The 26,046-nt window shown below is 40.3% G+C and overlaps 1 protein-coding gene across 4 annotated transcripts; it reads right to left on the bottom strand.

Annotated features, from left to right (window-relative positions):
* Positions 1-717: 717 nt before the first annotated feature.
* On the bottom strand, positions 718-25,775 carry CCDC198 (coiled-coil domain containing 198). 4 transcript variants are annotated; one of them, XM_043920113.1, is made up of 6 exons: positions 25,416-25,775; positions 22,610-22,692; positions 11,129-11,215; positions 9,936-10,037; positions 8,833-8,992; positions 718-1,907 (listed from the first exon to the last, which is right to left on the bottom strand). In XM_043920113.1, the coding sequence occupies exons 1-6, from the start codon at positions 25,636-25,638 to the stop codon at positions 1,678-1,680; spliced, it is 885 nt and encodes a 294-aa protein (XP_043776048.1). In that variant the 5' UTR covers positions 25,639-25,775; the 3' UTR covers positions 718-1,677. The 4 variants fall into 4 exon arrangements, with proteins under 4 accessions (XP_043776048.1, XP_043776049.1, XP_043776050.1 ...); XM_043920114.1 differs by having other exon boundaries at positions 9,936-10,034; XM_043920115.1 differs by having other exon boundaries at positions 9,936-10,034; positions 22,563-22,692; positions 25,416-25,480.
* Positions 25,776-26,046: the final 271 nt, after the last annotated feature.

Genomic DNA, 26,046 nt, shown 5'->3' with positions numbered 1-26,046 from the left:
TTCTAGTGATGGAACTGCTCTTTGTCTGATCATACTGTTGCTCACATGAATCCATACATGTGATAAAACTGCACAGAAATAAACACACACACACACACACACATGAGTGCATTAACTGGTAAAATCTGAATAGAGCAGATTGTTTAAAAGGTTAAAAAAATCTAATTTTTGAGAATATAACTTTTGGATGGAACACTTCTAAGTGTCCTTTTGTAAAGTTCTATGGTCTATATCATAATCTAAGAGATCTTCATTTAATTTTGAGCTTTAATTCACAATGACCTTCCACACTTAACATTTTTTTTATTGTTGTTCAGTTGCTAAGTTGTGTCCAATTCTTTGCTACCCCATGGACTGCAGCATGCCAAGCTCCTCTTTCCTCCACTACCTCCGGAGTTTGCTCAGATTCATGTCCATTGAGTCCATGATGCCATCCAACCATCTCATCCTCTGCCACTCCCTTCTCCTTTTGCCTTCAATCTTTCCCAGCATCAGGGCCTTTTCCAGTGAGTCAGCTCTTCGCATCAGGTGGCCAAAGTATTGGAGTTTCAGCATCAGTCCTTCCATTGAATATTCAGGGTTGACTTCCTTTAGGATTGACTGGTTTGATCTCCTTGCAGTCCAAGGGACTCTCAAGAGTCTTCTCCAGCACCACAGTTTGAAAGCATCAATTCTTTGGCACACAGCCTTTTTTATGGTACCGCTCTCACATCCATACATAACTACTGGAAAAAACCATAGCTTTGACTATATGGACCTTTGTCAGCAAAGTGATGTCTCTGCTTTTTAATATGCTGTCTCAGTTTGTCATAGCTTTTCTGTCCAAGGAGCAAGCATCTAATTTCATAACATTTTTCTTATAGCCTCTTTGTTATGAGATTAAAAAGTTGATAACTCACAAGAAAGTGACTTAAGTGAGCTTAGTGTCTAATGCAGCATCTTGTGATTTTCTTTAGAAAGTCATTTTTATTTCTATCAAATCTACTCTCTCATCTGTTTTAGAAGATGTGGTTTGCTTTTAAAGATATGGTGGGGTGCCATGTCTCAAAGGTGTACCCCAATAGACCACACTTTGGAATCACTGCCCTGCATAGCCCCTTTTTCATTGCCTGTGACCTGGCCTATGACTTGCAGTAGCTAACAGAGTGTGGCGTCTGTGATCGGATTAGAGTTAAGATTGGCAGCTTTCTCTCCCTCCTCTGGGAACGTCTGCTTTTGGGAGCCCTGGGCTGATGTAAAAGCAAATTCACTACCCTCAGGAGAGAGCACTTGGGAAATCCATGTAAGGAGGCTCTGGAATGATACGGAGTGGGGGCGAACCTCAGCTGTGTCAGTGTCCTTATTGAGTTTCCAGATGACTCAGTCCTACCTGCCATCCATTGCATGAAAGGCTTCAAAAGAGACCAACAGAAGAACCACCCAACCGAGCCCAGCAACCCACAGAAAAGTGGGACAGTAAGTGGCTGCTAGTTAAGTCCCTAGTTTTGAGGCAGTGGGTTATATGGTACTAATATATTAATATATCTCACACCTTTAATCTTAGGATTTCAAATGAAAAGAAAGTGAATTGGTGTTCTCAGAATAATTCATATACTACCTTGAGGAATTTTTAAAGGAAAGAAAGCTTCCAATACATTCAGTAACTGGATTGGTGAATAGTATTAAATATTATTATTCTTAATCAAAAAACTCATCAAAATGTTGGATTCTCTCTGTCCTGGTCCTCACCAGTGCTCTTTTTTTTTTCTCTACTTTCCCCGACTCATCTGAGTCAGAGCTGGAGCTGTCCCAGAGAAGCTCTCCCCGGGCCTCCTGTTCACGGAGCCATGTTTCCATTTTGCCAATTTTCCTGTGACAGTGGTCATTCCTTGCTTGATGTTCCAGAAATTCTGCATTCTGTGTATTTCCTACAAAGAATTGAAAGTCCATTTAATTTATTTTTACCCTGGACAATGATGTATTTGTTTAAGCTTAGGTTTTTACACACACCCACACACACATATATACATAAAGGATTTCACCTGGTGTTTCTGTAAGCATTAACAATGTTTTTCTTGCTATTTATAAAACTTTTTAATCTTCTGAAAATCACAAGATGTACAATACACTTTTGTATACTCCAGCTCATCAACATTGTGTCACAATATGTATATGCGTATACATACACACACAAACTTGTCTTGAGCTGAGCCACTTGAGAATTAGTTGCAGAGTCACTTCCTCCCAAAATATAGCACCACAAATCCCCTAAGAAGATGGGCAATTTTCCTGTATAACCACAATACAATTATTACACATAGAATATATGACATTGATACAATGCTGTTTTCTAATGTATGGTCTGTATTCAAATATCCATGCTTATCCCAGTAATGCTCTTTGTAACTATTTTTTGTTTGACTGTTTGCATTTTATTTTTTAAGTACAGGATCAAATCTAGGACTAAGTGTTGCATTTTCTTATCGCTTAGTCTCCTTTAATTCAAGAACATTCTCTCATCCTTTTCTTTCTTCTCTTCTCCTTCCTTCCTTTCCTCACTCCTTTCTTCTCCCCCCATCTCTTCCCCTCCTCCTTTTTCTCCTCCTTCTCTCTTGCTCCCCCCTCCCCACTCTCTTACTGATTTTTCCCCTCCTCTTCCTGGATGTTTTCTTCCTCCTCCTCTTCATTACCTTCCTTTTTCCTAACACTGACATTTGAAAGAACACAAGGTCAATTATTTGGTAGGATGACTGTAAATTTAGGCTTTCTCTGATTGTTCCCTTGTGATTAACTTAAGGTTAAATTGTTTTGGCAAGAGTATTGCACAGATGGTGTTGCCTGGAGCTACTTATTGAACATCTACTATGTCCTAGGCACACACCATTCCATTTTCCTAACCCTCAATCAGCTCTGCCTTCATATCAGACTTAACTATGGAGACTTTCAGAAACACAGTAGCCTGGGTTGCATCCCAGACCTACAGAACTAGAGAGCTCAAAGGGTCAGGCATTTATTTTACCATCTATTTTTTGGGGAATAGATTTATTTTTTTGGTGTTGGATTTTACACATATGTCTTTACTTCTGCTTTTTATTTAAGTAGTACCCAATACCCTTTTAGAATGCACTTCAGAGCATCACACACAGCCTTATTCAGAGAAAGTGGATTTTAAGAAAAAAAATCTTAGTGACCATTTTCAAGTTTGGAAAACCATCCTAGGTCAAAGTCCAGATTTTCCCCTATGGCAGTATCAGCCACAACTTTCTGGATATTTTCTGAATGATCATTGTTTATCAAATCTTATGGCATATTTTATTTAAGCCCTTAATGTCTGAAATTGCATATTTTTACAAAGGATAATCAAACATTTCAATGTGAGGATTCATGCCTTGTGATTCACGAGTTTCCTTTCAGTCTCAATGAGGGGCTACCTTGTTTTTCCCTTGAATGTTATTCTTGCAAGCATTGTTTATATACATAGCAGTGACAGAAAACTATAGTTAATTTATGCCTCCAGCCCTAATCTGTCTCCTGAAATATGATACATTTTTTTTTTAATAAAAGTGAACTCTTCCTCTTTGTCTCCTGGCGATACGTCAGCTCCATCTTCTTTTTCTGTTTTAAACCTGCCTCTTCTCCTTGTTACCCTAGCCTAGCACATGGTCCTACCTTTGCCCCAGCACCTCCTGGCCACCTCACTGTCTCCATGCCCTGCGTATAATTCACCACCAGTTGTTCACCATGCCTCCAGAGCCATCTCCAGTCACTCTCTATCTGAATCTCTCTTCTCTAACTGGTGCCTGCATATCTTGTATCTTGCTCTTTCTCTCCCTCCTCATTGTCACCCTTCTCTCCTGGTCCGGATACCACCTCTCTCTTGCACTACTGCTGTGTACTTCTAACCTGTCTCCCCACATCCTTTTGCATTCCTCTCCCACCCATTCACCACAGTTCAAGTAGAGTAATATTGAAAATATAAACCTGTTAGTTCACTAACCTGCCCTTTCAGTGGCTTCCCATTGAATCTTAAGATAGAGTTCAAAGTCTTTATTTGACATGATTTATAAGACCCTGCCTGCCCTGTTCTCTCACTATGCCTCCAGAGCCATCTCCAGTCACTCTCCATCTGAATCTCTCTTCTGTAACTGGTATCTAGAATCTGGCAGGCTCCTTCCCACTCAAGGGCCTTTGTACATGCTGTTACTGATCACAGTTTTGGATGTCCCAGCACTTGGACATCACACTCATGTGCTCCCCTGCTCCCATCATTCAGCTACTTCCATCTCAGCTTAAATGCCACTTTCTCATAGAAAGTGTCCAACTCCTCAGATTACTAGGTCTCTAGTTATATTCTCATTGGACTTTCTTTTGTTCATTGTCTGTGCTATTGTAAGTACCAGATCTACCCAGTTCAGTAAATATTTGTTGAATGAGTAAATAAAGGAATGAACAAGTGAGCCATCAGAGAATCTTGGAAGGTGGGAAATATTGATAACCTGGGAATATTGAGACCTGGGAAAGGCTTCATTCATTGAGGCCTGGAGCTGTCAATCATCTCTGCTCTACAAATGAGCCTAGAATATTAGAAACATCACTCAGACTGAGAATAAGGATTTTCTGTGGACAAGAGGCAGGGAATTAGAAACAAGAAGAGACTTGTGGAATCTAATGGTGGAATCTAACATAACATTAACAATAGCTTGAGTCACCCTACACTCTTGGTGTTATGATGTTTCCATTAGCATGTGAGGCAAAAGTCACGTGTTCAGTATTATCCTTGAAAATCCCTTAAGTCACTAGCAAAGCACTGTACACAAAGTTTTGTATACAAAGCATTAAAGTTTGAGAACTTCTGAGCTGGATGTCTTATACTTATTACACTTTGATAAATCCCTGTTGGATTCTTTATGGCTGCTGGACTTGAAAAAAAAGAAAAATACAATGTTTAAAACCTAAATAGATTTTGGGTGAGCAGAGTAGAGGAAAGTGTATCCTACTGATACTTCAAAATGAATTTGGAGAGAGACAGGACTTCCCTGGTGGTCCAGTTGATGAAACTCTGCGCTCCCAGTGCAGGGGGCCTGGGTTTGATTCCTGGTCAGGAAACTAGATCCCACATGCTGCAACTAAAGATTCCATGTGCCACAACTAAGACCCAGTGAAGCCAAATAAATAATTATTTTAAAAAGTTAATCTTGAGAGAGGAAAGAAACAGAGGCCAGTGGGGAAAAATAGGGAATGATTTAGGTAGTACAAGGATCATACAAAATATTAAAAATTTTTGATGGTTATGTATTTTATAATATGCTAGAAAAATGTTATCACTATCAAAATGTCACCACTATCAAACCCATAACCCATTTTTTTCTCCTAAAAATGGAGCATAGCCAGAACATAGGCTTCCATGGGCATTCTACTAGTCAGGTTCTGACACCTCTGCACCCAGCTCCTCTATTTGTTCATTTTGGTCCCTCTTTTGGAAAGGAGGATGAGAATTTCAGGTCATAGCTGATTCACAAACAAAGATAAATTTTAAAAATAAAACTAAGCAAGATACCTTAAAGGAAAATACTAAGTAAATAATAGTACAAGTGGCCAGGTAAGACCAGAATTGTGAAGGTGACATTCAAATGATGTATGTAGAGTGACACTTCCCCTGAAGCATATCTTATTTTTGCTGTAAGACATCAGTTTCATATTTCTTCAGTTCTGTCCATATTCATATGATACTTTACATTTTACATGTGTTTTTACACATGTTATAATATTTGAAATTTACATAAACTCTGCATGGTAGACCTAATGCTTTATTCCCATTTAACAGATGTGGAAACTGAGGTTCATAGAGGTTAGACAACTGTAGAATAAAGCTATATGAACAAATATATAGCTAATATATATCAAGAGGCTACTAGTACCAGATACTGTTCTAGTAATAAGAGAAGCTCCTGGCTCTCACGGAGCTTCTGTTGAATAATGTACTGTCAGCATTCAAATAAAGGATTTTGATTACAAGTCCAGTGCTTTTTCTCCTCACTAGATTAATATCATGGCTTCTGGAAAGGGTAGGAGCCACACTAATATGTTAAAACTCACAGAATTATCTGCCTGAAAGGGTGATGTTCACTTTGTATAAGTCATGTATCATTACATATTACACAGATAGCATGGCCACCCACTCCAGTATTCTTGCCTGGAGAATCCCAAGGACAGAGGAGCCTGGAAAGGTATAGGATCGCAGAGAAGCAGACAGAACTGAAGTGATTTAGCACAGCGCAGCACAACATGTAACTTACTCTGTAAGTATATGTAAAATATATGCAAAGCATGCATGATTTCATTTTAAAGAAGCAGTGAAAAAACAAAAACTGGTTTTTAACCTCACAATGGACCTGACAATCTCATCCTCCCTTCCAAAAGAGGGAACAAAAGAGAACAAATAGAGCCTTAAATAAGAGGAGCTAGATGAAGAGGTACCACACCCTGACTAGTAGAATGCCCACGGAAGTCTATGATCTGACTACATTCCATTTTTAGGAAAAGCAAAGTAAACTGCTTTCAGAAGCAGAGAAAGAAATCAAAGATGCTACTTGAGAATAAGTAAAAAGGAATCACTGCTTGAACATATGCCTGCAGAGCGGTGAGTTCTACAGGCTTTGCAGAGGGAAGCCTGCTTTTGAGAGAGAGGGTGGAGGGAATCACAAACTGCATTTGCAGACTTTCCCAAGGTTGTCGTGGGCAGAGCTCTGGGCCACTAGAGCCCTGATAAGGCTAAATGAGGGGGTGGGTGGGAGTGCACCCTTTGGAGTCAGAAAGACCTGGCCTTGAATCCTGATTTGTCACATGGGAACTAATAGTAACTCCTGCCTTAGAGGTTGTGTGAAGCTTAAATGCAGTAATTCATGTTAAGGGTGGACCTTTCTGCCTGGCTTAGAGTAAGCACTTGAGAAACTTTAGCTGGAATAAAATGAAGCAGTTTAAAAAAATATATCAGGAGGGCAGAGGAGAATCCCCCTTCTCCATGTGACATAATCTTCCAAAGACTTTGCCAGCATTGTTGTTTGGTTTTTTTTTGTTTCCTAGCCTGATCTCAAGCAATGACTCAAAGTGTTCAACTTTAGCTGAGGTATGTTTCTTGGTGGTTTTGCCAATATTTTTAAATGGTAAAAGTTGTTCATCTATGTGACTACACACCAGATTTCATCCTGCAACTTGGGAGTATAGGTTAGATAGATGCTCCAAGTAGATTTTAAATTATTCAGCCTTTTCTTATTTAATTAACTCACTGATTAGGTATCTTGTGTTCCTGAGCAGTGGCAGTATCTCTTTCAGCTGGACTGCATCTTAGAAGCTCGAGACCTCCAGAGAAACAGCCAGCATTTCTGTTGCTCTGTCAGCGCTCAGTCCTGCTGACAGGGGATTGGCCCAGAGCGCAGCGAGCTCGGTGTGTGTGGACAATACCTGTATTTGCAGTGATGGGCTTGCTCCGGGAGAGTACATACAGTGCGGACTTAACGAGACTCTAATTGATGGGGTGATACAGCACAGAGTTTGTATTCACAAATCTCTGTTGGAAATCACAGAGCCATCTGGGGCCACTGGGCATCCTGGCCTGGCTGGAGTATGGGAACTGGGCATGATAATAGTAGGAGATGAAGCCAGAAAGGTAGGCAGTGTACAGACTCTGAAGGCTTAGGGTACCAGGGTAAGGAGTTCAGGCTTTGTCCTCAGACTGATGGAGACTCACTGAAGGATTCCTTTTTAAGTGCAAGAGTGATATGGTCAGATTGACATTTCATAAGATTATCCTGGTAATAGTGCAGTGCTTCTAGAACTTTATGGTACTTGAGAATCATTTTGATAAAATTCAGGTCCTGATTGTGTAGGTCTGGGATGGGGCCGGAAATTCTATGTTTCTAATCAACTCCTAGGTGATTAGATGCTGCTGGTCTGTGGACAACACTTTGATCACCAAGTGGAGCAGTAGTTCTTCAGCTTTAGGGGTGTTAGAATCATGGGGGGAGATGAGGAGTTGTTAGACTGCTGGGCCCCCTCTCTACAGCTTCTGATTCAGTTGCTCTGCCTGGAGCCCTGACTGGTTCCCAGTTGGTGCTGGTGCTGGTGGTCTGGGGACCACCGAGGTGAAGGGTTGATGGAAGGAAAGTAGGACCTGAGATAGGAGTGCAGTCAGGGGGCTATGGCAATAGCCCTGGTGTGACATACTGACCTAAGAGGGGCATGGGGAATGGTATGGGGGTACAGTCAGCGTTAAGTGACTGACCGTCTTCCAGGAGAGGGGGCAAGCAGGGCTGGAAAGGTGCCAAATCTCTGGCCTGAGTGACAGAGAGCATGGAGGCCACACCCACTGAGACAGTGGAGGTGGCATGAACAAGTCTGAAGAGGATGGTGACGCTGGATGCAGTTTTAGACATTGAGTGTGCTGAAGAGGGCTGCAGGAGAGTTGGTGGGTGAGGAGAGAGTTTTTGCCTGTGGTCACAAACTGGCTGATACCAATGTGCTGTTTAATGTATTGATAACTCCACGTGCTTCACTCTCTTTAACCACAAACTGAGGCCCTTTTGCTTTTTCACCTCTTGGGGATCGTGCAAGGATTGTAATCATGCATGTAAAGTGCAGTATATTTCTAAAAAGAGATCTCACCTCAGCGCTGAAGTCTTATTCTTCTCAGCCATCCCAAACAACATGACAACAGGCCCATTCTATTCCAGGAGCTAAAATATCAACAGGGACCCAAGGGCAGCTCTGTGCTTTCCCACTGCATATCAGACATTTATTTGGTGAAGTTTTAAAAATACTTGATATATTATTTACTAAAAAAATTACATGACTCACCTAGACTTCTGTTCAAGGTTTCATCAGGCAACAAGGTTAGAAAGTCACCATCATCATTTCCTGGGACGCTTTGAAGGATTTTCTTGGCTTTATGGTCCCTCTGTTTCTGCTTACTAGTTCTTGCCTCCTTGTGAAGACTTTTCTTCAGTTCAGCTTGGGCCTGAAATTGACCAGTTAGCGTTAGTGTTCTCCCCTCACACTACCTTCACCAGAATAGGTCAACAAATCAGCCGCTTTACAAATTGTATATGTACCTGTAGACAGATAAATAGAACATGGTTCTCTTTTTCCTCTTAAAAGATATGGAAACTTTCTTCATGTGCAGGTTTGTTAGGAGAAATAGGAGCATGCCGGTAGTCTCAAAATGGTGAGGACCTTTGTAAAACCATTTCTCCATAGGCCATCTGATATATTTGGAACTGAATAAGACAGGGACTTCAGGCTTATTCACTGGAGTGAGGAATTTGGAATATGACATTTATAGGAAACATGATTGTAAAGGGGTTTATTACAAGAGATCTTCCTTATCAAATGATTCTATGATTTAAATTATAGAGGGATGCCTAGGTTTCAATCCCTGGGTCGGGAAGATACCCTGGAGGAGGAAACAGCAAGCCACTTCAGTATTCTTGTCTGAAAAATTCCATGGACAGAATTGCCTGGCCAACTACAGTTCACAGGGTTGCCAAGAGTCAGACACAACTGAATGATTGAGTATGCAAGCATGTTTGCTCATTAGGTACAAGTACCAAAATAAAGACAGATTCACCCTCTGTCCTTTTAATTAAACCAGGAAAAATTATCTAACCTCATTTTCCTGCTGGAGCCAGAATGTGGTAGAAGAAACAGTTAGAAAAAGGGAAACTTGAGACACAGATGCATCCTTGGGAGGATGGAACACAGAGAAAAGACTCCACCGAGTTGGTAGCAGAAGGGATCCTGCTGTTTTCTTCTCAATCCCAGTAGAGGAAACTTTGGCTGCAGAAACTAAATTTAAAATGCTAGGTAAGGTCTGGAGATGAATGCTTAACATATTCATGTGCCAGGACAGTGATTATGTAGCATACATTTGGTAAATACGACTCTCTTCTCCTCATATTTACCTCTTGTCTTTTACGGTTCATTTCCAGCATTTGCATCTTATGTAAATATTGTCTTTTCCCAGAAGGATACATTAGAGTCTGCATCTTCTTTTCCAGTTCCTGCTATGAAAGATGACATACTTGTTAGGATGAGGGGTAATTGGTTACTCTGCAATCCAACTCTTGAAATCCATTTTGCAACAGTGAGATCTTGTTTATCGGTCATAATCCATAGAGATCTCCTGTGACATCAAAGGTGGGCCATTGCAACTTCCAGACCAGTTCTTGGTGAAGCTATCAGTGAACGAAGGGGCAATCAGCAATGTGTATCATCTTGTTTTTAAGGTTCCTGTAGAGTTTTGCAAACTTTGAATGGAAATATCTTTCTATATCTCATTTTGGCAAGATGTCACTTTTTGTGTCAACAGCTGCTTTAACTATCTTTCCAGAAATGTGTTCTGGTTTGCTGAGACCTGGTTCTCTCTCTCTGCTTCTTCTGCCATGGAATAATTGTCTGACTCTGACATTAGAGAGATGCTAACCTATTTATGTAGGGTATACCCCCATAATCCAATACTGTACACTGTAGTTTAGGAAGGATTGAAAACTGATTATTTAGGACTTGGGTGATCTTCCCTGGTGTATCAAAAACTCCACTAGGATGATGTGGACAGTTATTAAGGGCAGTCAGGGGGTGGCCAGGAAGGGGAAGAGACATGGCAGCCAATGTGTTGAGTGATCCCCATTCTGTTGCCCTGTGGACAGTGTCTGTGTCAGCAGCTGTGAGCCTTGGGGAGGGGCCCATCTCTGCAGGCGTTTTGTCATCAGCATCACAAACATGGCCTTGAGGATCTAAGAGTAGCTGGACATCTTTTATCAAATAGTCAGCCACACAGCAGCATCTAGGTGACTCTGAAATGAATCAGGAAAGTGTTCACAAATTTTAACGCTTTAAGGATCACCAATTTCCCAATAAAATTTCCCTCTCTCATCAACATCTCTCTGTTTTCACCAGGTAACAGAGAAGGGCTCAGATTTTATCTGAGAGGCAAGAGTAATCTCCAGTTGGAGGCAGGCCCAGGAGAGAATGGATAGCTTTAGAAAGTTCTAACTCTGCATTACTTAATAGTTTGCCCCTCCTCTGAAGTCTTCTGTGCAGGGAGGACAGGAAAAGGATGGCCCCTCAGCTCCCTCCCGCCCCAGGGTTTGCTCACCTTTGCTTTGTGAGTCCTCCTGGCTTCTTGCTGGTTCAGGAGCCTTTCAGAAGTAATTACTTGTGGCAGGTCAATGGGTTCAAGTTTCTAAAAGTCCGACATTTAGAGCAATCAGCATTCCTCATTCCATGAGATGATGAAACATAAAAGCCGGAACTTAAGCTATCTTAACACTCTGCAAGCATTCCTGAGAGCACAGGGAAGGTGATTTCACCAGGATTACAGTCCCACCTGGGTTCTTTGGCATTCTCTTGCACTGTTGCCAGTGGCCCCGAGATCTAAATACTGGTCAGAGAGTTAAAGGACTAAAAACCCTTTTCTGTCTGCATTGAGGGACCACGTCCACAGTCATCAAACAACAAGGGTCTTGGACTATTAGAGATGAAGGAGGCCCCAGAAGTTCCTTTACTTGATTCATTCCTTAACCACCCAGCTAAACCATTCCAGTCCTAGCAAAGTGGCCTACTTTCAAGATCCCCAGAGAAGCTCAGCCTTCTCAGTAATAGTCCCGGGTGCTTATGAGGCACATGGAAAATGAAAGTGCAATATGCTAACAAATCTTAGACACGGATTTTTTCCAACAGGGGCTTGGCTTTACAGGGAGATGATGCTGGAGTCTCAAGAGGTCACTGAGGCTAGGCAGCAACTGATGATCTGTGATCTGCCTCCAACCCTACTTGTCTCGGATAACTTAATGCCCCAGGAGCTGGAGCACCAGGAAGTAGCTAGGTAGGCTTGGGAAACAAAGACCGATCTCCTCACATTCAGATGCAGTCAGCAATCTGGGTGATCACAGAATTTATTGGTTCACTCCGGGAATATTTATTGAATGACTGCTACAGGCCAGACAGAGGCTGCCGTGGTCAACAAAAATGGGCATGATCCCTCATGGTGCTTGCAATCTGTGGGGAAATAAATGCACTATTGCTTGTGTGATCAGTGTTTTGCAGATAAATGCAGGATAGGACTATGACAATATATAACTGGAGGACTCCACCTTGGAAATGAGGGGTGTTATGAGTTGAATTATGTCCCCATCCCCTAATTCATATGTGCTAACCCCCCAGTACCTCAGAGTGTGGCCTTATTGGGAAATAAGATCCTTGTAGATTTAGGGAAGATGAGGTTATCCCAGAATACGAACCTTCGATCCAGTATGTCTGATGTTTCCATAAATGGACGAATTTGGACACACATGCACACAGGGAGACCACCATGTGAAGATAAAGCAGCAACTGGGGTGCTGCTATAACACCCCCAGGAATGCCAAAGATTGTCAGCAAACCACCAGAAGCTGAGAGAGGGGCACGGGATAGACTCTTCACATAACCTTCAGAAGGAACCAACCCTGCCTACACCTTGATTTTGAACTTGTAGCTTCTAGAACTGTGAGACAATGCATCTCTGTTGTTTTAAGCCACACAGTTGCTATACTATCATTACAGCCCTGGAAAACTAACTCAAGGGAGAGAAGGGCCAGGACGCAGTCCAAGTAGGTTTCCCAAGGAAGTAAGTTTAAAGCAGACATTGGGAGGCGGGGAGTTTTCACGGGACTCGGGCTTCCCAGGTAGAGCTAGTGGTAAAGAACCCACCTGCCATTGCAGGAGACATAAGAGACTGGGGTTTGATCCCTGGGTCGGGAAGATCCCCTGGAGGAGGGCACGACAACCCACTCCAATATTCTTGCTTGGAGAATCCCATGGACAGAGGAGCCTGGCGGGCTACAGTCCGTGGGGTCACAAAGTCAGACATGACTGAAGTGACTTAGCATGCATGAGGTGTCCCAAGCAGAGGGAACCACATGAGCAACAGCCCAGAGAGCATGATCTCTTGAAGGAACCACAAGAAGTCAGTTGGCTGTTGTTGAGAGTGAGAGGAAGAGTGGCTCAAATGGGGTTAGAGAGGTCACAGGGACCAGGTCATGCAGGGCCTGATGGGGCATCATGAGCACATTGTTTTCTTAAGAGCAGCAGGCAGCTATTGACACATGGTGAGCCAAGTAGGGACATGACGACACTAGCTTTAAAAAATGATCACTCTGGTGCAGTGTGGGAACTGGACTGAAGAAGAGCAATTACAGATGTGGTTGAGCATTTAGGAGGACAAAGATGATGGGCTGGGGGTTCATGTGGGGAGATTGATGGGGTCTACAAATATTTAAAATGGACCAAGCATGACTCATGATGGTTACTGAAGGAGAGTGACATGTCCACAGACATCAGTACAAGGGATGGATAGTGCAGTCATTCTCTGAGATGGGGAATCCTGGAAGAAGGCCAAGTTTGGGTGGAATGTAGAGGGGGAGGCTCATGGTGGAGGTGCATGTGTAGGAACCATCCCTGGGTAGAGATGCATCCCTGAGTAGCCAGTCCTTGCCTCTGCTCTTCTCACTCTTTTCATTTGAAACTGTAAGATAAGTGAGGTCCAGAGGGAGAAGGGCAGAGTCAAGGATTGCAGACTTCAGGTGCTCCAACACTGAGAGGCTGATGGATGGGGATGAACTGGCCAAGGAGACTGAGGAGTGACAGCCTGAGAAGTGGGAGGAAAACCAGGACACCATGCCACAGAAAACAGCGTGAGCGGGACATTGGCTAACGCCATGTTTCTAATGCAGAGGGCTGGGGTTCAATCCCTGGTCAGGGAACTGGATCCCACATGCTGCAACTAAGACCTGGTGTAACCAAATAAATAAACAAAACAAAGCAGTGTGAGCACCACTGCTGCCTTCGTCCAACTCTATAGGCAAATCCTAAGATATTTGGAAAGGATTTTCCATTGTAATCTAATTGGTTCTGTTATCAAGGGGTAGGCCTGAAAGATAGTTTGGTTTTCAAGGTGACCAGGGTGAAAAGAGAGGGACAGATCATGGAAAATGGCTGTCGAGCATACATAATGGAGAGCATGACTGGGGCCTGCACCATTCTCCACCACAGACCTTCTGGTGGAGCAGCCCAACGCTGACCTGACAAGGAAGGGAAAAGGAGCAGCGGATGTGGGGACAGGGAGGAGAGACAAAGGGGGAAGAACTCAAGATCTCACATGCCCCCCCTCTGCCCCCCAAAAAATGTTCCAGGCCATTTACATTTGTGGAAGGAAGTAGTTCTGTCTTATTCTCACCTCAGTGAAGAAGTGGATTTTTTAAAAAAAATATTAACTTAGCAAGGAGATAATGAGAGGTAGTCAGTATTAATTAGAAAGAGGTTTGTTTATTGTCTTGGCTCTCAACTCTGCAGAACATGAAGATGCAGGGTAAATGAGACCTGCTGTCGATCAAGTCAGAGCCCTGAAGGACTGAGGCTGGAGAAGAAAAGGAAGGGGGAGGGACTCCCAGGGAGGGGATACTGCAGGACCTATGGGAGGAAGACTCAGCAATGACTGAGGGGGGGATTCTGGGGTTGGGAAGGGCACAAAGAAAATGTTTGTGCCATCCCTGGACTTGGTTCAGATTGGCTTCTTTCTGGTGATTAGGCCCCTATGTCTGCAGCCACTGCTGTCCATCATGCCACGCTCACAGTGTCATTCAATCCTCATGGGAACCCTGTGGATAATTACAGTTACTCCCTATTTCACAGAGGTCAGTGACTTGTGCAATTTTTCAGAGCTAGAAAGTGGTGATTCTGGGATTCAAACGCAGGTCTGTTCACTGCTAACTCCTATATTACTTTCTTCAGACTTGCTTCCAAACCTGGTTTATCAGAATCTCCTGGAATCAAAGTAAAATTCCTAAGCTATTCATTGGGGATTGAGATTCAATCAGTCTGGGATATGTCCTGGCAGGAAGGGACATACAAACATGTATATATAACGTCCAAATTGTGCTCCAAAAGAAACAGTTTATTATCTTGAGGGCGCTCACAAACACTCAGCATGCCTAGAAATAGAATTTTCCTTGTCCGAGGTCACTGATGCCATAGTAGAGAACTGACAGGTTTCCCTGAGGGTGTAAAGTACTTGTAACTCTTTATATACGTATGTATATAGATGTGTGTGTGTGTGTTTTCTCTGGGCATATAGCTAGAGCATGGTTTTCTCTGATACCCAGAGAAAACAATAATTCAAAAAGATACATGCAATCCAGTATTAGTTGCAGCACTATTTACAATAACCAGGACAGAGAAGCAACCTAAATGTCTATCAACAGAGGAATGGATAAAGAAGATATGATACATATATACAAGATATGATACATATATACAATGAAATATACAATTATATACATATATGTAAAACACACATATATAATACATATATTGATACCGATGTGTATATATGTATTTTATATATTTGTATATATTTGTATATATTGATACAAATGTGTATGTATTTTACATATTTGTATATATATTAAATATTTTTATATATTATTTACACATATATATTTAATTAATAGAATTTATGTTTTAGAGAGAGAAAGGTTCATAGCAAAATTGAGTAGAAAGTACAGAGTTCCCATACTCTTGTCTCCAAACACACACAACCTTAATACTATCAACATCTCTCACCAGAGTGCTTCATCAGTGAGCCTATATGGGCACAGCATTATTACTCAAAGTCCGTGGTTTACTTTAGGGCTTACTCTTGAGGTATATTCTCTGGGTTTGGATAAATGTATCATGACATGTATCCATTATAGCATCATATAGAGAGTAATTTCACTATCCCCCAAAACCCTCTGTGCTCTGCCCATTCATTCCTTTCTCCCCTCAACCCCCTGGCAACCACAAATATTTTTATTGTCTGCACAGTTTTACATTTAGTTGGAATCATATACTCTGTAGACTTTTCTGATTTCAGCCTCATTTTCTTTGGATCCACAGTTGTGATAATGGTTAAGTAGTAGTTATCTCTTTTTTTGTTGTTTCCAATTTTTTTTAAAAATTATTTTTTATTGAATAATTGCTTTACAGAATATTGTTTTTTCCTGTCAAACCTCAACATAAATCAGGAATAGGGATATATGTACACACACACATACATATACATATATCCCCTCCCTTTTGAACCTCCTTCCCATCTCCCTCCCCATCCCATTCAAAAAGTCTACAAACAATAAATGCTAGAGAGGGTGTGGAGAAAAGGGAACGCTCTTGCATTGGTGGGAGTATAAATTGATACAGCTGCTGTGGAAGATGGCATGGAGATTCCTTAAAGAACTAGGAATAAAACTACCATATGACCCAACAATCCCACTCCTAGGCATATACCCTGAGGAAACCAAAATTGAAAAAGACACATGTTTCCCATTGTTCACTGCAGCACTATTTACAATAACTAGAACATGGAAGCAACCTAGATGTCCATTAACAGATGAATGGATAAAGAAGTTGTGGTACATGTATACAATGGAATATTACTCAGCCATAAAAAGGAATGCATTCAAGTTTTAATGAGGTGGATGAACCTAGAACCTATCAGAGTGAAGTGAGTCAGAATGATAAACACCATATTCTAATGCATATATATGGAATCTAGAAAAATGGTCCTGAAGAATTTATTTTCAGGGCAGCAGTGGAGAAACAGACATAGAGAATAGATTTATGGACATGGGGAGAGGGTAGGAGAGGGTGAGATGTATGGAAAGAGTAACTTGGAAACTTACGTTGCCTTATGTAAAATAGATGGCCAATGGGAATTTGCTGTATGGCTCAGGAAAGTCAAACCGGGGCTCTGTGGTAGTAGTTATCTTTAAGTACTCCTTGTAGGCGATTACTCTGAGGCCTTGAAAAGAACCTAAAGAACGCCGTTTCCCACAAAGGGCACTAGATGGCAGCAGCTAACACTGCAAACAGGATCCCTCAGTTACATCGTTTGCTCTTAGCCTGAGAAGCACTGCAGAACAAAAAGTGCTGGAAAGCTAGCTTCTCCCAACAAACTGGTCAAATGAAATTGCCTCAGAATTATGGGTTCATATCAGTGTTCTTTTTCCCCTGCCTGGAAAGCAAGATGCCTCCCTTTATCATCTTTAGAGAAAATTCAATGGGAGGAATTACTGATGAATTGGTAGGATGATGCCTTTTTAAAATTCATGATATAAAAAGTGATAAGTCTAAAGATTTCTGGATTATTCAGCTTCTCAAATAAAACAAATGGTCAGGATAATGAGTGGTGGAGTGTCAGCTAGGAGATTCAGGAAAGGAGGTTACATCAAGCATAAGTCGCAGAGCTTGCTGACAAGCTCCAACCTGAGATGGTTGCTTCTGTTTACTTGCAGGAAGACAAAGGTGGCAGGATCAACTGGAAGAAACTGAAAAGTGTGTTTGGTATCATGACTTAAGAATGTGTTCTTTAAGTTTCTAGAAGGAAGGTAAAGTTGTCCAAAGGAGCAAGAAATCGTCAGGCCAAGGTGGAATTTCTGGTCAAGGCTTTGCAATGAGTTCACATTTCAGTTTTGAGTCAAATATCTGGCAATGAAAAATAAAACATAAACCAAAAAGATGTGGTCAGGCTTTAATACAAGATAAATACCTCTCTAGATCAGAAAGCAGAACAGAAAACTTGGGGGAAGCTGATTCATAAGCCATTTGGGGCTCCTGTTGGCTGTAAGTTATTTCCATAGACTAAAGAGACCTAAAAAATGCTTCATATAAGAAGGAGACGTAGAGCCAGGCTCATGGTTTAAACTCAGGGACTGAGATGTTCTCACCTCTTTACCCAGTCCAAGGGCTGTATCAAAGTGTAAGCCAGATTTGTTTTACAGGTGTTCTCAAAAAGTTGAATATAAAGAAGCTAAGACGTTATTCTTTATAGCAATAAATTCAAAAGCTTGGAAAAATGGAGTTTTCTGGGAAATATAAATTTAAAAAGTTAAATCAGGAAGAAATAAGATAACAAATCAACTAAGAACCATTCTTTTACTAATGAAGTTACTAGAAAAGCTTCTCACTTTCCACCAAATTCTAGGTGATCAAAAATGGTTTCACAGGTCTGTTTTTTGTTTTTATTGGAGTAGAGTTGCTATACAATATTGTTAGTTTCTGCTGTACAACAGTGAATCAGTTTTGCATGCATATGTGCTTAGTCGCTCAGTTGTGTCTGATTCTTTGCCATCCCATGGACTGTAGCCCGCCAGGCTCCTCTGTCCGTGAGATTTCCCAGAGAAGAATACTGGAGTGGGTTGCCATTTCCTCTGCCAGGGGTCTTCTCATCCCAGGGATCGAACCCATATCTCCTGCATTGGCAGGCAAATTCTTCACCACTAAGCCACCAGGGAAGCCTGAATCAGCTATATGTATACATATATCCCCATCCTTTTGGCCTTCCCCCCTCACCTCCCACTCTACCTCTACGTCTTCACAGAGCATCAAGCTGAGCTCCATGTGCTATATATAACACCAGCTATCTATTTTACACCAGGCCCGTTTTATTATTAAGGAATAGATAAGAACTATGTTAAAGCAAATGTTTTAGAGAACAGAAAAGAGGGAAAGATAATCAATTCATTTTGTAAAACTAGTATAACCTTGAGGGAAAAAAGCTGGAAAAATATATAAAGAAATTATAGAACAACTCCACTTATGAAAATATATATAAAAACCCTAAGCATATAAAATTCAGCAATGTATTTCTGTATGTATATATATATATATATCTCAAAATATGAGATAGAAAACAGAGATAAAGATTGAGAAATTTGACAACATCAAACTCTTTGTGTACACACAAACACACACATGCACACAAAATGAAAGGGCAAACCATAGACAGAAGATACTTGCAACACATATAAGTAACAACGGACTAGATCTAAAGTATACAAAGAACTCTCACCTATCAAAGAAAGAGATTATAGAAAACGGGCAAAGGATTAGAAAAGTTAAGGAGAGAGAATAAGTTTGTGACAAATTATCTAAGGCCTCAAACAGTATAATGAATTATCCAGGTTTATGTCATCTTTCTCTCCTCTCCATTCATTCTTTCAACATTGACTAACGCATACTTATAAATTACCATTTCTGTGCTAGCTACTGCTCTAGGCACTTAGATATGTAGTGAAGACAACAGACAAAAATCCCTGCCTCTTTGAAGATTATACTCTAGTACTGGGGTGGAATATGAGGGGATGGGAGGTGGTGGAAAAAACACACAATGAACCTAATATGTAAGCAAATTGCTTAGTGTGTTAGAGGGAAATAAGTGCTCCAGAGAAAAGACAATGAAGAGTCAAGGGAATCAGGAGTATCAGAGTAAGAGCTGCAGTTGTCAACAGGTTGTCATATAAGCCTTAAAGGACAAGTGAGATTTAAGCAAATCTTTGAGAATCTGCCTGCAATGCAGGAGATCTGGGTTCAATCCCTGAGTCAGGAAGATCTCCTGGAGAAGGGAATGGCAACCACTCCAGTATTCTTGCCTGGAAAATTCTATGGACAGAGGAGCCTGGCTGGCCACAGTCCATGAGTCAAAAAAAGTTGGACATGACTGAGCAACTAACACTTTATTGGACATGATGGAGTCATCCAAGGAGATCATTTGAGGAAATTCTATATGGGGTAGGGGTGGAGGACCATCTCCACCTTAGGCTGGACCTGAGATGGTTGGATGAGAAGGTGAATCTCTCAGAAAGGTTGGTGATGATCATCTCTTCAACGTGGGGTAGATACATTTGAGTCAGGGCTCCCTGGCAGAGCTTCTCAGATCTCAGCATCTCCAAGTTGGAGAATCTTAGTTTAAGACCTGCTCTTTACTTGAGGAGTTAGATGTTCAGGAAGTGGAGTGTGCCAAATATGAAACTCAAATTATTTAGGTTGCAATTAGATTTGGTTTAATAATTAAAAATACTTTTATAATTTTCTTTGGCAGGGATTAGGCTATTAATTAGCATGTCATGGGAACCTAGCATTTATTATTCTCTCAAAAATCCATTTGTGGTGGAAAATGTGCTGAGCCTCATTTGTGAAGATAATTATAGTTGATATCTTTGGGAGTGTCTGCCAAGTTCCCGGTGATTTCCCTCTTCTCTGGGAGCTGCCTCTATAATCTACACGGAGTGGCAATTGGTGGGGGGAAGGGAGGCTCCCCTGCCCACACTTCTAATGTATGAGCATGTTCTCTGGTCATAGCTCATTGGAACAGAGCTAGAATCACGAGCAAAGCTGAGCCAATAATATTTTTAAAATCTCCCAGGAATTTGGAATCAGAGCCAAGAGGGCCAGATTAGTCTGTCTGTCTGACTAGAATTATGAAATGCAAATTCAGTGTGGGCCAAATTTCACCAAATAGTCTTGAGGACTAGAGAAAGTCGACCTGCAAGGAGAGAGAAAGCAGATGCATAGAGAGCGAGTTCTTCTGCCTTTCAGGTTCTAAGACATAGCTCTTCCCTGAAGTCTAGGTGCCTCCCAACTTTTGAGTTCATTAAAAAACTCCTATATCATTATAAATTATCACATTGGTTGCTTTGGCTAGTCCATTTCACCTCCAATACAGTGATGCTACAGATATGAAATAGTAGGGAGATCACTTTGATTTTTTTTTTCCCAGTAGGAATGTGTTGTGTGTGCTAATTCACTTCAGTTGTATCTGACTCTTTGCAACCCCATGGACTGTAGACTGTCCCTGGGGTTCTCCAGATAAGAATACTGGAGTGGGTTGCCATTTCCATCTCCAGGGCATCTTCCCAACCCAGGGGTCGAACCCGCGTCTCTAACGTCGCCTGCATTCACAGGCAGGTTCTTCACCACTAATGCCACCTGGGAAGTCTCACCAGGATAATGGGTTTCATTCATTCATCTGTCCGTTAATTCATTTATTCATAAACTTTCAAGGGATACATACTGTGTTAGTGACTTAAGATATAAGACTGAATGAGATGTAGTTTTTATGCTCAAATAATTCGTTTTGATTCTTCATTTTTAAGGTGGTTGGTTGGGATATGGAGATGCAGTCTTTGACTCTGAAATAGCAAATTTCTCTTTTTGAGTTTGATTGACTTGAGAAAGTCAAAGCCTGACTTTAGCTTATTTACGGTTGATATATATAAAAAAGGACTCTGTGAACTATAAACTCCTACACAAATATTTTTCACTGTTTATAGTAATAATCTTCTTTTTGAGTTATTCAGCTTAGAGGCTTCACAGGAACATATAAAATGAGCTTCTTTGAAGGGAGGCCTTTGATTTATAATGATTTAGAAACAAAATATGAGTTTTAAAATTGCCACTTTAGGTAGAGATATACTCAAAATGTTAAAAATTATATATCAACTTGATAGAATTGCACTTTATTTTCCATTGACTAAACAATATTTTTAGGTTTCTAATATTTTGGGAAAAGATCCTCCTTTTTTGGTAACCAAAAGATATAATCACTCAAATAATTGTGAGCTTCTGGAGAAGACAGGTAAATAAAAACCAACTTAAATAGAAATAATCCCCAACAAATGAGCTCAGATACCCCTAGGATTAGTCCAGAGACCTGACTGAGTTGTGTAGCAGGTGGGGTTTGATTCCAGTTCCATTTTTCAAATATCAGTGATAGATCCTGCCCACAAGAGAGCTCCAAACCCTCCTTTTAGCTGATGCTCACTTCAAAGGACCCATCCAGATGGATCTCTTTCCCCTTCTAGGATGAGGGTTCTTAAAATTTATAGGTCTCTACAGGGAATTCATTAAATATTTATTAAGGTGAATGCATTTAAAACTGCTTTGCTGCCTTGAAATCAGTGTGTTAAAGTCGCTTCAGTCTTGTCTGACTCTTTGTGACCCTATGGACTATAGCCTGCCAGCCTCCTCTGTCCATGGGATTCTCCAGGCAAGAATACTGGAGTGGGTTGCCATGCCCTCCTCCAGGGGATCTTTTGGACGCAGAGATCTAACCTATGTCTCTTACATCTCCTGCATTGGCAGGTAGGTTCTTTACCGCTAGTGCCACCTAGGAAGCCTTAAATTCAGTGTTCTCAATTTCATTAACTAAACATTTCAAATGATGAAAGGTTAGGGATAGAAGGACTGTAGAGATCATCTATGCCAATGGTTAAGAGCACAGGCTTTGGAGGCCTGGTTGATATGTGGCCCCTGCTGTCCTTGGGCAAGTTATTTAACTCTCTGAAGCACATGTATAAAACAAGGATAATACTTCCTTTCTCATTGAGGGCTATGAGAATTAAATGAATGATAAAGATCATTGTTGCCTAGAGTGTAACAGACTTGTATAGGTGGAAATTAGATAGTTATAGTAGTTGCTACTGTTACATGTTACCATGATTGCCCTACAGTCATTCAATTAAGCAGTGCAAGATTCAGATCCTTTGTGTCCCTTCATACCTATATCTTTGGTACTATACCCACTTCCATTGGTGGTGGTCTTAAAAGTGAAATCACTACAAAAGGAAATCCTAAAGAAATATGGTTTGCACTGACAGCATTCTCTTTAATAACATTCTCATTAGCTTAGTCATTGTTAATATCCCTCTTATATGATTATAGTTAAAAAGGGATATTACCATTAAATCCAAGAAATTCCTTACGAAGCCTTTTAAATACATCTTACTTGAAGTCTTCGGGGTGGATGCCTTTTAATAATACTTGTTTCTTGCTGTTCCAATGGGAAATCAAAATACATGGCCCTCGGCCCTTGAAGGGTTGGAGAGAAACAAACACAAATCATTAAAAGCAATTTCCTATGGCATTAAATTGATCATTAGTTATTAGACTTTGTTAACACCATTTTGTATCTTTAGTTCTGTATATCTAACCAATAGGTTGAATGTGAAGATGAAAGACATAAAGCAGGGGCCTCACATAATGGCAAATGATAAAATATTAGCTTAGACTCAGGATTTAATTTCTGCTTTCCTCATTTCCTCCCCAATTAATATTTAGAGGAATAATTATACAATTAACAATGTATTATTGACTGGAAATGTTATTCAGACATAGAATTTGGCTTGGAAAATAGAAGCATTGATTTGTTTTAATTTCATGAAATCCCTCCCAAATAAATAGAAATCAGAAAAAAAGTAACTTTAAGAAGTGAAAATAAGTTCTCTTTTCAGGTATAATAGATTAATAGATGGATAGGTATTAGAGAGGTGATAAAGAAATGGAACTTGAGTGTGTAATAGGAATATGCAATGCTTATCATTGAATGTTCCCAATTAAATAATCCACTCCCCCACTGCAAGTAGGGAAATGAATTCCCACAAGTTGCCACTCTAATACAACATATCAATATTATTCTTGATAAAATAACACAGGGCTACAGTGTTAAGGAACCAGAGAAGTTCATTAGGAAACAGAGAAGCTCAAGAGATCCATATGGATTTCATTTTTCGGTTTGATTAGCCTGGGCCCTCGGGACTACTACCATAACCAATGCTATGTGAATGACCTCCTTGTCCTTTCCTCATAACAATCTGGATGTATTCTGACTTTGATTGTTGTGCAAGCTATCCTGTAGTCCCATTTTGCATTTTAAATGGAAAAATTCCTGGGTAATTATGTGTTTCTATCTTTAAAACATTTGAATGATCACCTAAAGAATACCTCTATGACCTTCTTTTCTTTCAAGAATGCTAGTATATCAAGCAAGACTCAAAACATGTTGGATGTAAAAATGTAAATATTGTCAGCAAAATATATTTCAGCAATGTGACTACACCTTATTTTTATGCCATGATTGGGGCAATATCACCCTATTATTTAATTTGCTTCTCCTGAAGTGGTATAGGTGTCTGTTACTTTTACCTTTGATTTACAGGTGAAGAAAACTGATGAAGCATAAAGTCATACTATTTGGTATTTGGTGAAGCTGGGGTTAGAATGTGGGTCTCTTGAAGATAATGTTCAGAATGCTTACCATTCCACTGTTATTTATTTTTAATGTGATTTTGTGATTTCAAAAATAAGAACATTTCCCAGTTAGACTCTAGCACATTAGAATGAGCTTTTACCCTTTGGTTATCAAAATCTTAAAACTCTAGATGGAAGATTTAGATAAAAAATGAATTATTCAATAAGACTAAGAGGGATATTCCTACTAACATGCTTAGAAAGTCCAACAACAACAAAAGGCTATATAGAACCAGTCAAAGGTTATCAGTTCTATAGAAAGTAGCCATGAAGATCATTCTAGGTAAGATTTACTAGGTATTAAAAAGGAATGCATATATATATACACACACACACACACACACACACACAATACATATATTCTAGCCAATAATGGGAACTTACTTGTGTTAATAATATAGAATTTGAAGAAAAAAAAATAATGTACATGTATGTGTATGTGTGTATATATATCACATATACATATATATATATATGCATGTATCTCCTCCCAGGTTAGAATGTCTAATTATCATCTGTTTAAGTATCATCATGATTGTCATAAAATATTTTATATCTTGTAAAATGCCACAGGAGAATTTATAGCCCCTTCTGGCTTAGATCTTCCAATCATAATGGAAAAATTCTCGTAGTTCTGCAGACGATCATGAAGAATAAGTGGTTGGGGAGAGGGTGCCCCATCCACTCATCTGTACTGCAATAAATGAATTCAGTTTGGAGTGGTTTCCAAATGCACATCAGAATGGATTCACTCCTACAGTACTGCTTTCAAAACAACAAAGCCTGATGCATGAAATGGTACTGGAGAGATTGATTTACATTTAAAATCCAACTGACATGCATGATTATCATAATCATCACATTTTTAAAGATGGGATTTGTTTGATTTTTTGTTTTTGTGGTAAAAGTCACATAATATAAAGCATACTCTTTTGATCGTATTTAACTATATTTATACAAATCATGTTTATGCAGTTCAGTACATTACATTGATGTGCAACTCTCACCATCACCCATCTCCCAAATTTTTCACTTTCCTAAACTGAAACTCTGTCCCCATTAAACACTAATTCCCCATTCCCACCTCTCCCCTTGGACCCTAGCATCTACCAATGTATTTTCTGACTATAAATTTGACTATTCTCATAGTCATCTCATTTCAGTGGAATGAAACAGTATTTGTCACATCTAAGGTCTATTGGAAAAGAATTTTAATTGCCTGGCAAAGCTAGGTATAAATATCAAAAGGACTATAAACCAAGCTGACACAAAATGATTATTTCCTTCTCGTGTGGAGTGATGAAAAGCCCTTAGTTCCCAGTTCGCACACCTATTCTAACATGCTCAGAATACTTAAAATAGACAAACATTATTTCCTGTTGAAAAATGTTCCTTTATATTTCAATAATTAAGAAACTTCATAGATTATAGAGGTAGACAGGTTAATCTACCAGTAGCTCTCCTTTGCCCACACCCACAAATTTCTTGCTGGGTTTTACATTTACCTTCAGAATATCTTCCATACCAGGTCTCTCGTAGAGGCGGCAACTGCCCTTCTAAAGCTTTATTCTGGTCCTGCCGTCTTGCAAATGAATATAAACTGTTTTCTTCCAGATTCTGAGTGAATGCAAAGTCCACAGGGCCAGCCAAGGGAGTCTCTTCCTCTTTGTTTTGCAAAGGTACTACCTTGGTCACCCTTCGGTGAGGCTTAGAGTGACTCAGGCCCATTTCACATTAAAGACACTCCGTAAAACCATGAGGTTAGTGATTTGAGGCCTTTAAACTGGCTTATTTTAATCAAGGAACTTCTGAAGTTAGCCCAGCTCCAAAGTATTTCTTCCCTTCATGACATCTGTGTAGCTTTATTTCACTTCACACTAACCCTTGGCCACTTCCTGGGAGGTTGGTTTCTATGGAGACTTCCCTTCAACTCCTACTTGGCCATTTCAGACCCAAAGAATCCAGTTAAACATTGACTTGGTTATGCTACTTTCTGAAACACTCAGTGGTAGGAAAAGAAACCACTATTGATCATTAAACAAATCTCTAACACCAGGAAGGCCATTAACAGAAATGGAGAGCAGAGGTTCAAAGAATTTCAATTTGACCCTTTCATTGTGCATACCTTTAGCCATC

The sequence above is a fragment of the Cervus elaphus genome, chromosome 12 (assembly GCF_910594005.1).
Source record: "Cervus elaphus chromosome 12, mCerEla1.1, whole genome shotgun sequence".
NCBI classification, from domain to species: domain Eukaryota; kingdom Metazoa; phylum Chordata; class Mammalia; order Artiodactyla; family Cervidae; genus Cervus; species Cervus elaphus.
The sequence above is the reverse complement of the archived record's forward strand: the minus strand, read 5'-3'. Positions and strand labels throughout refer to the sequence as shown.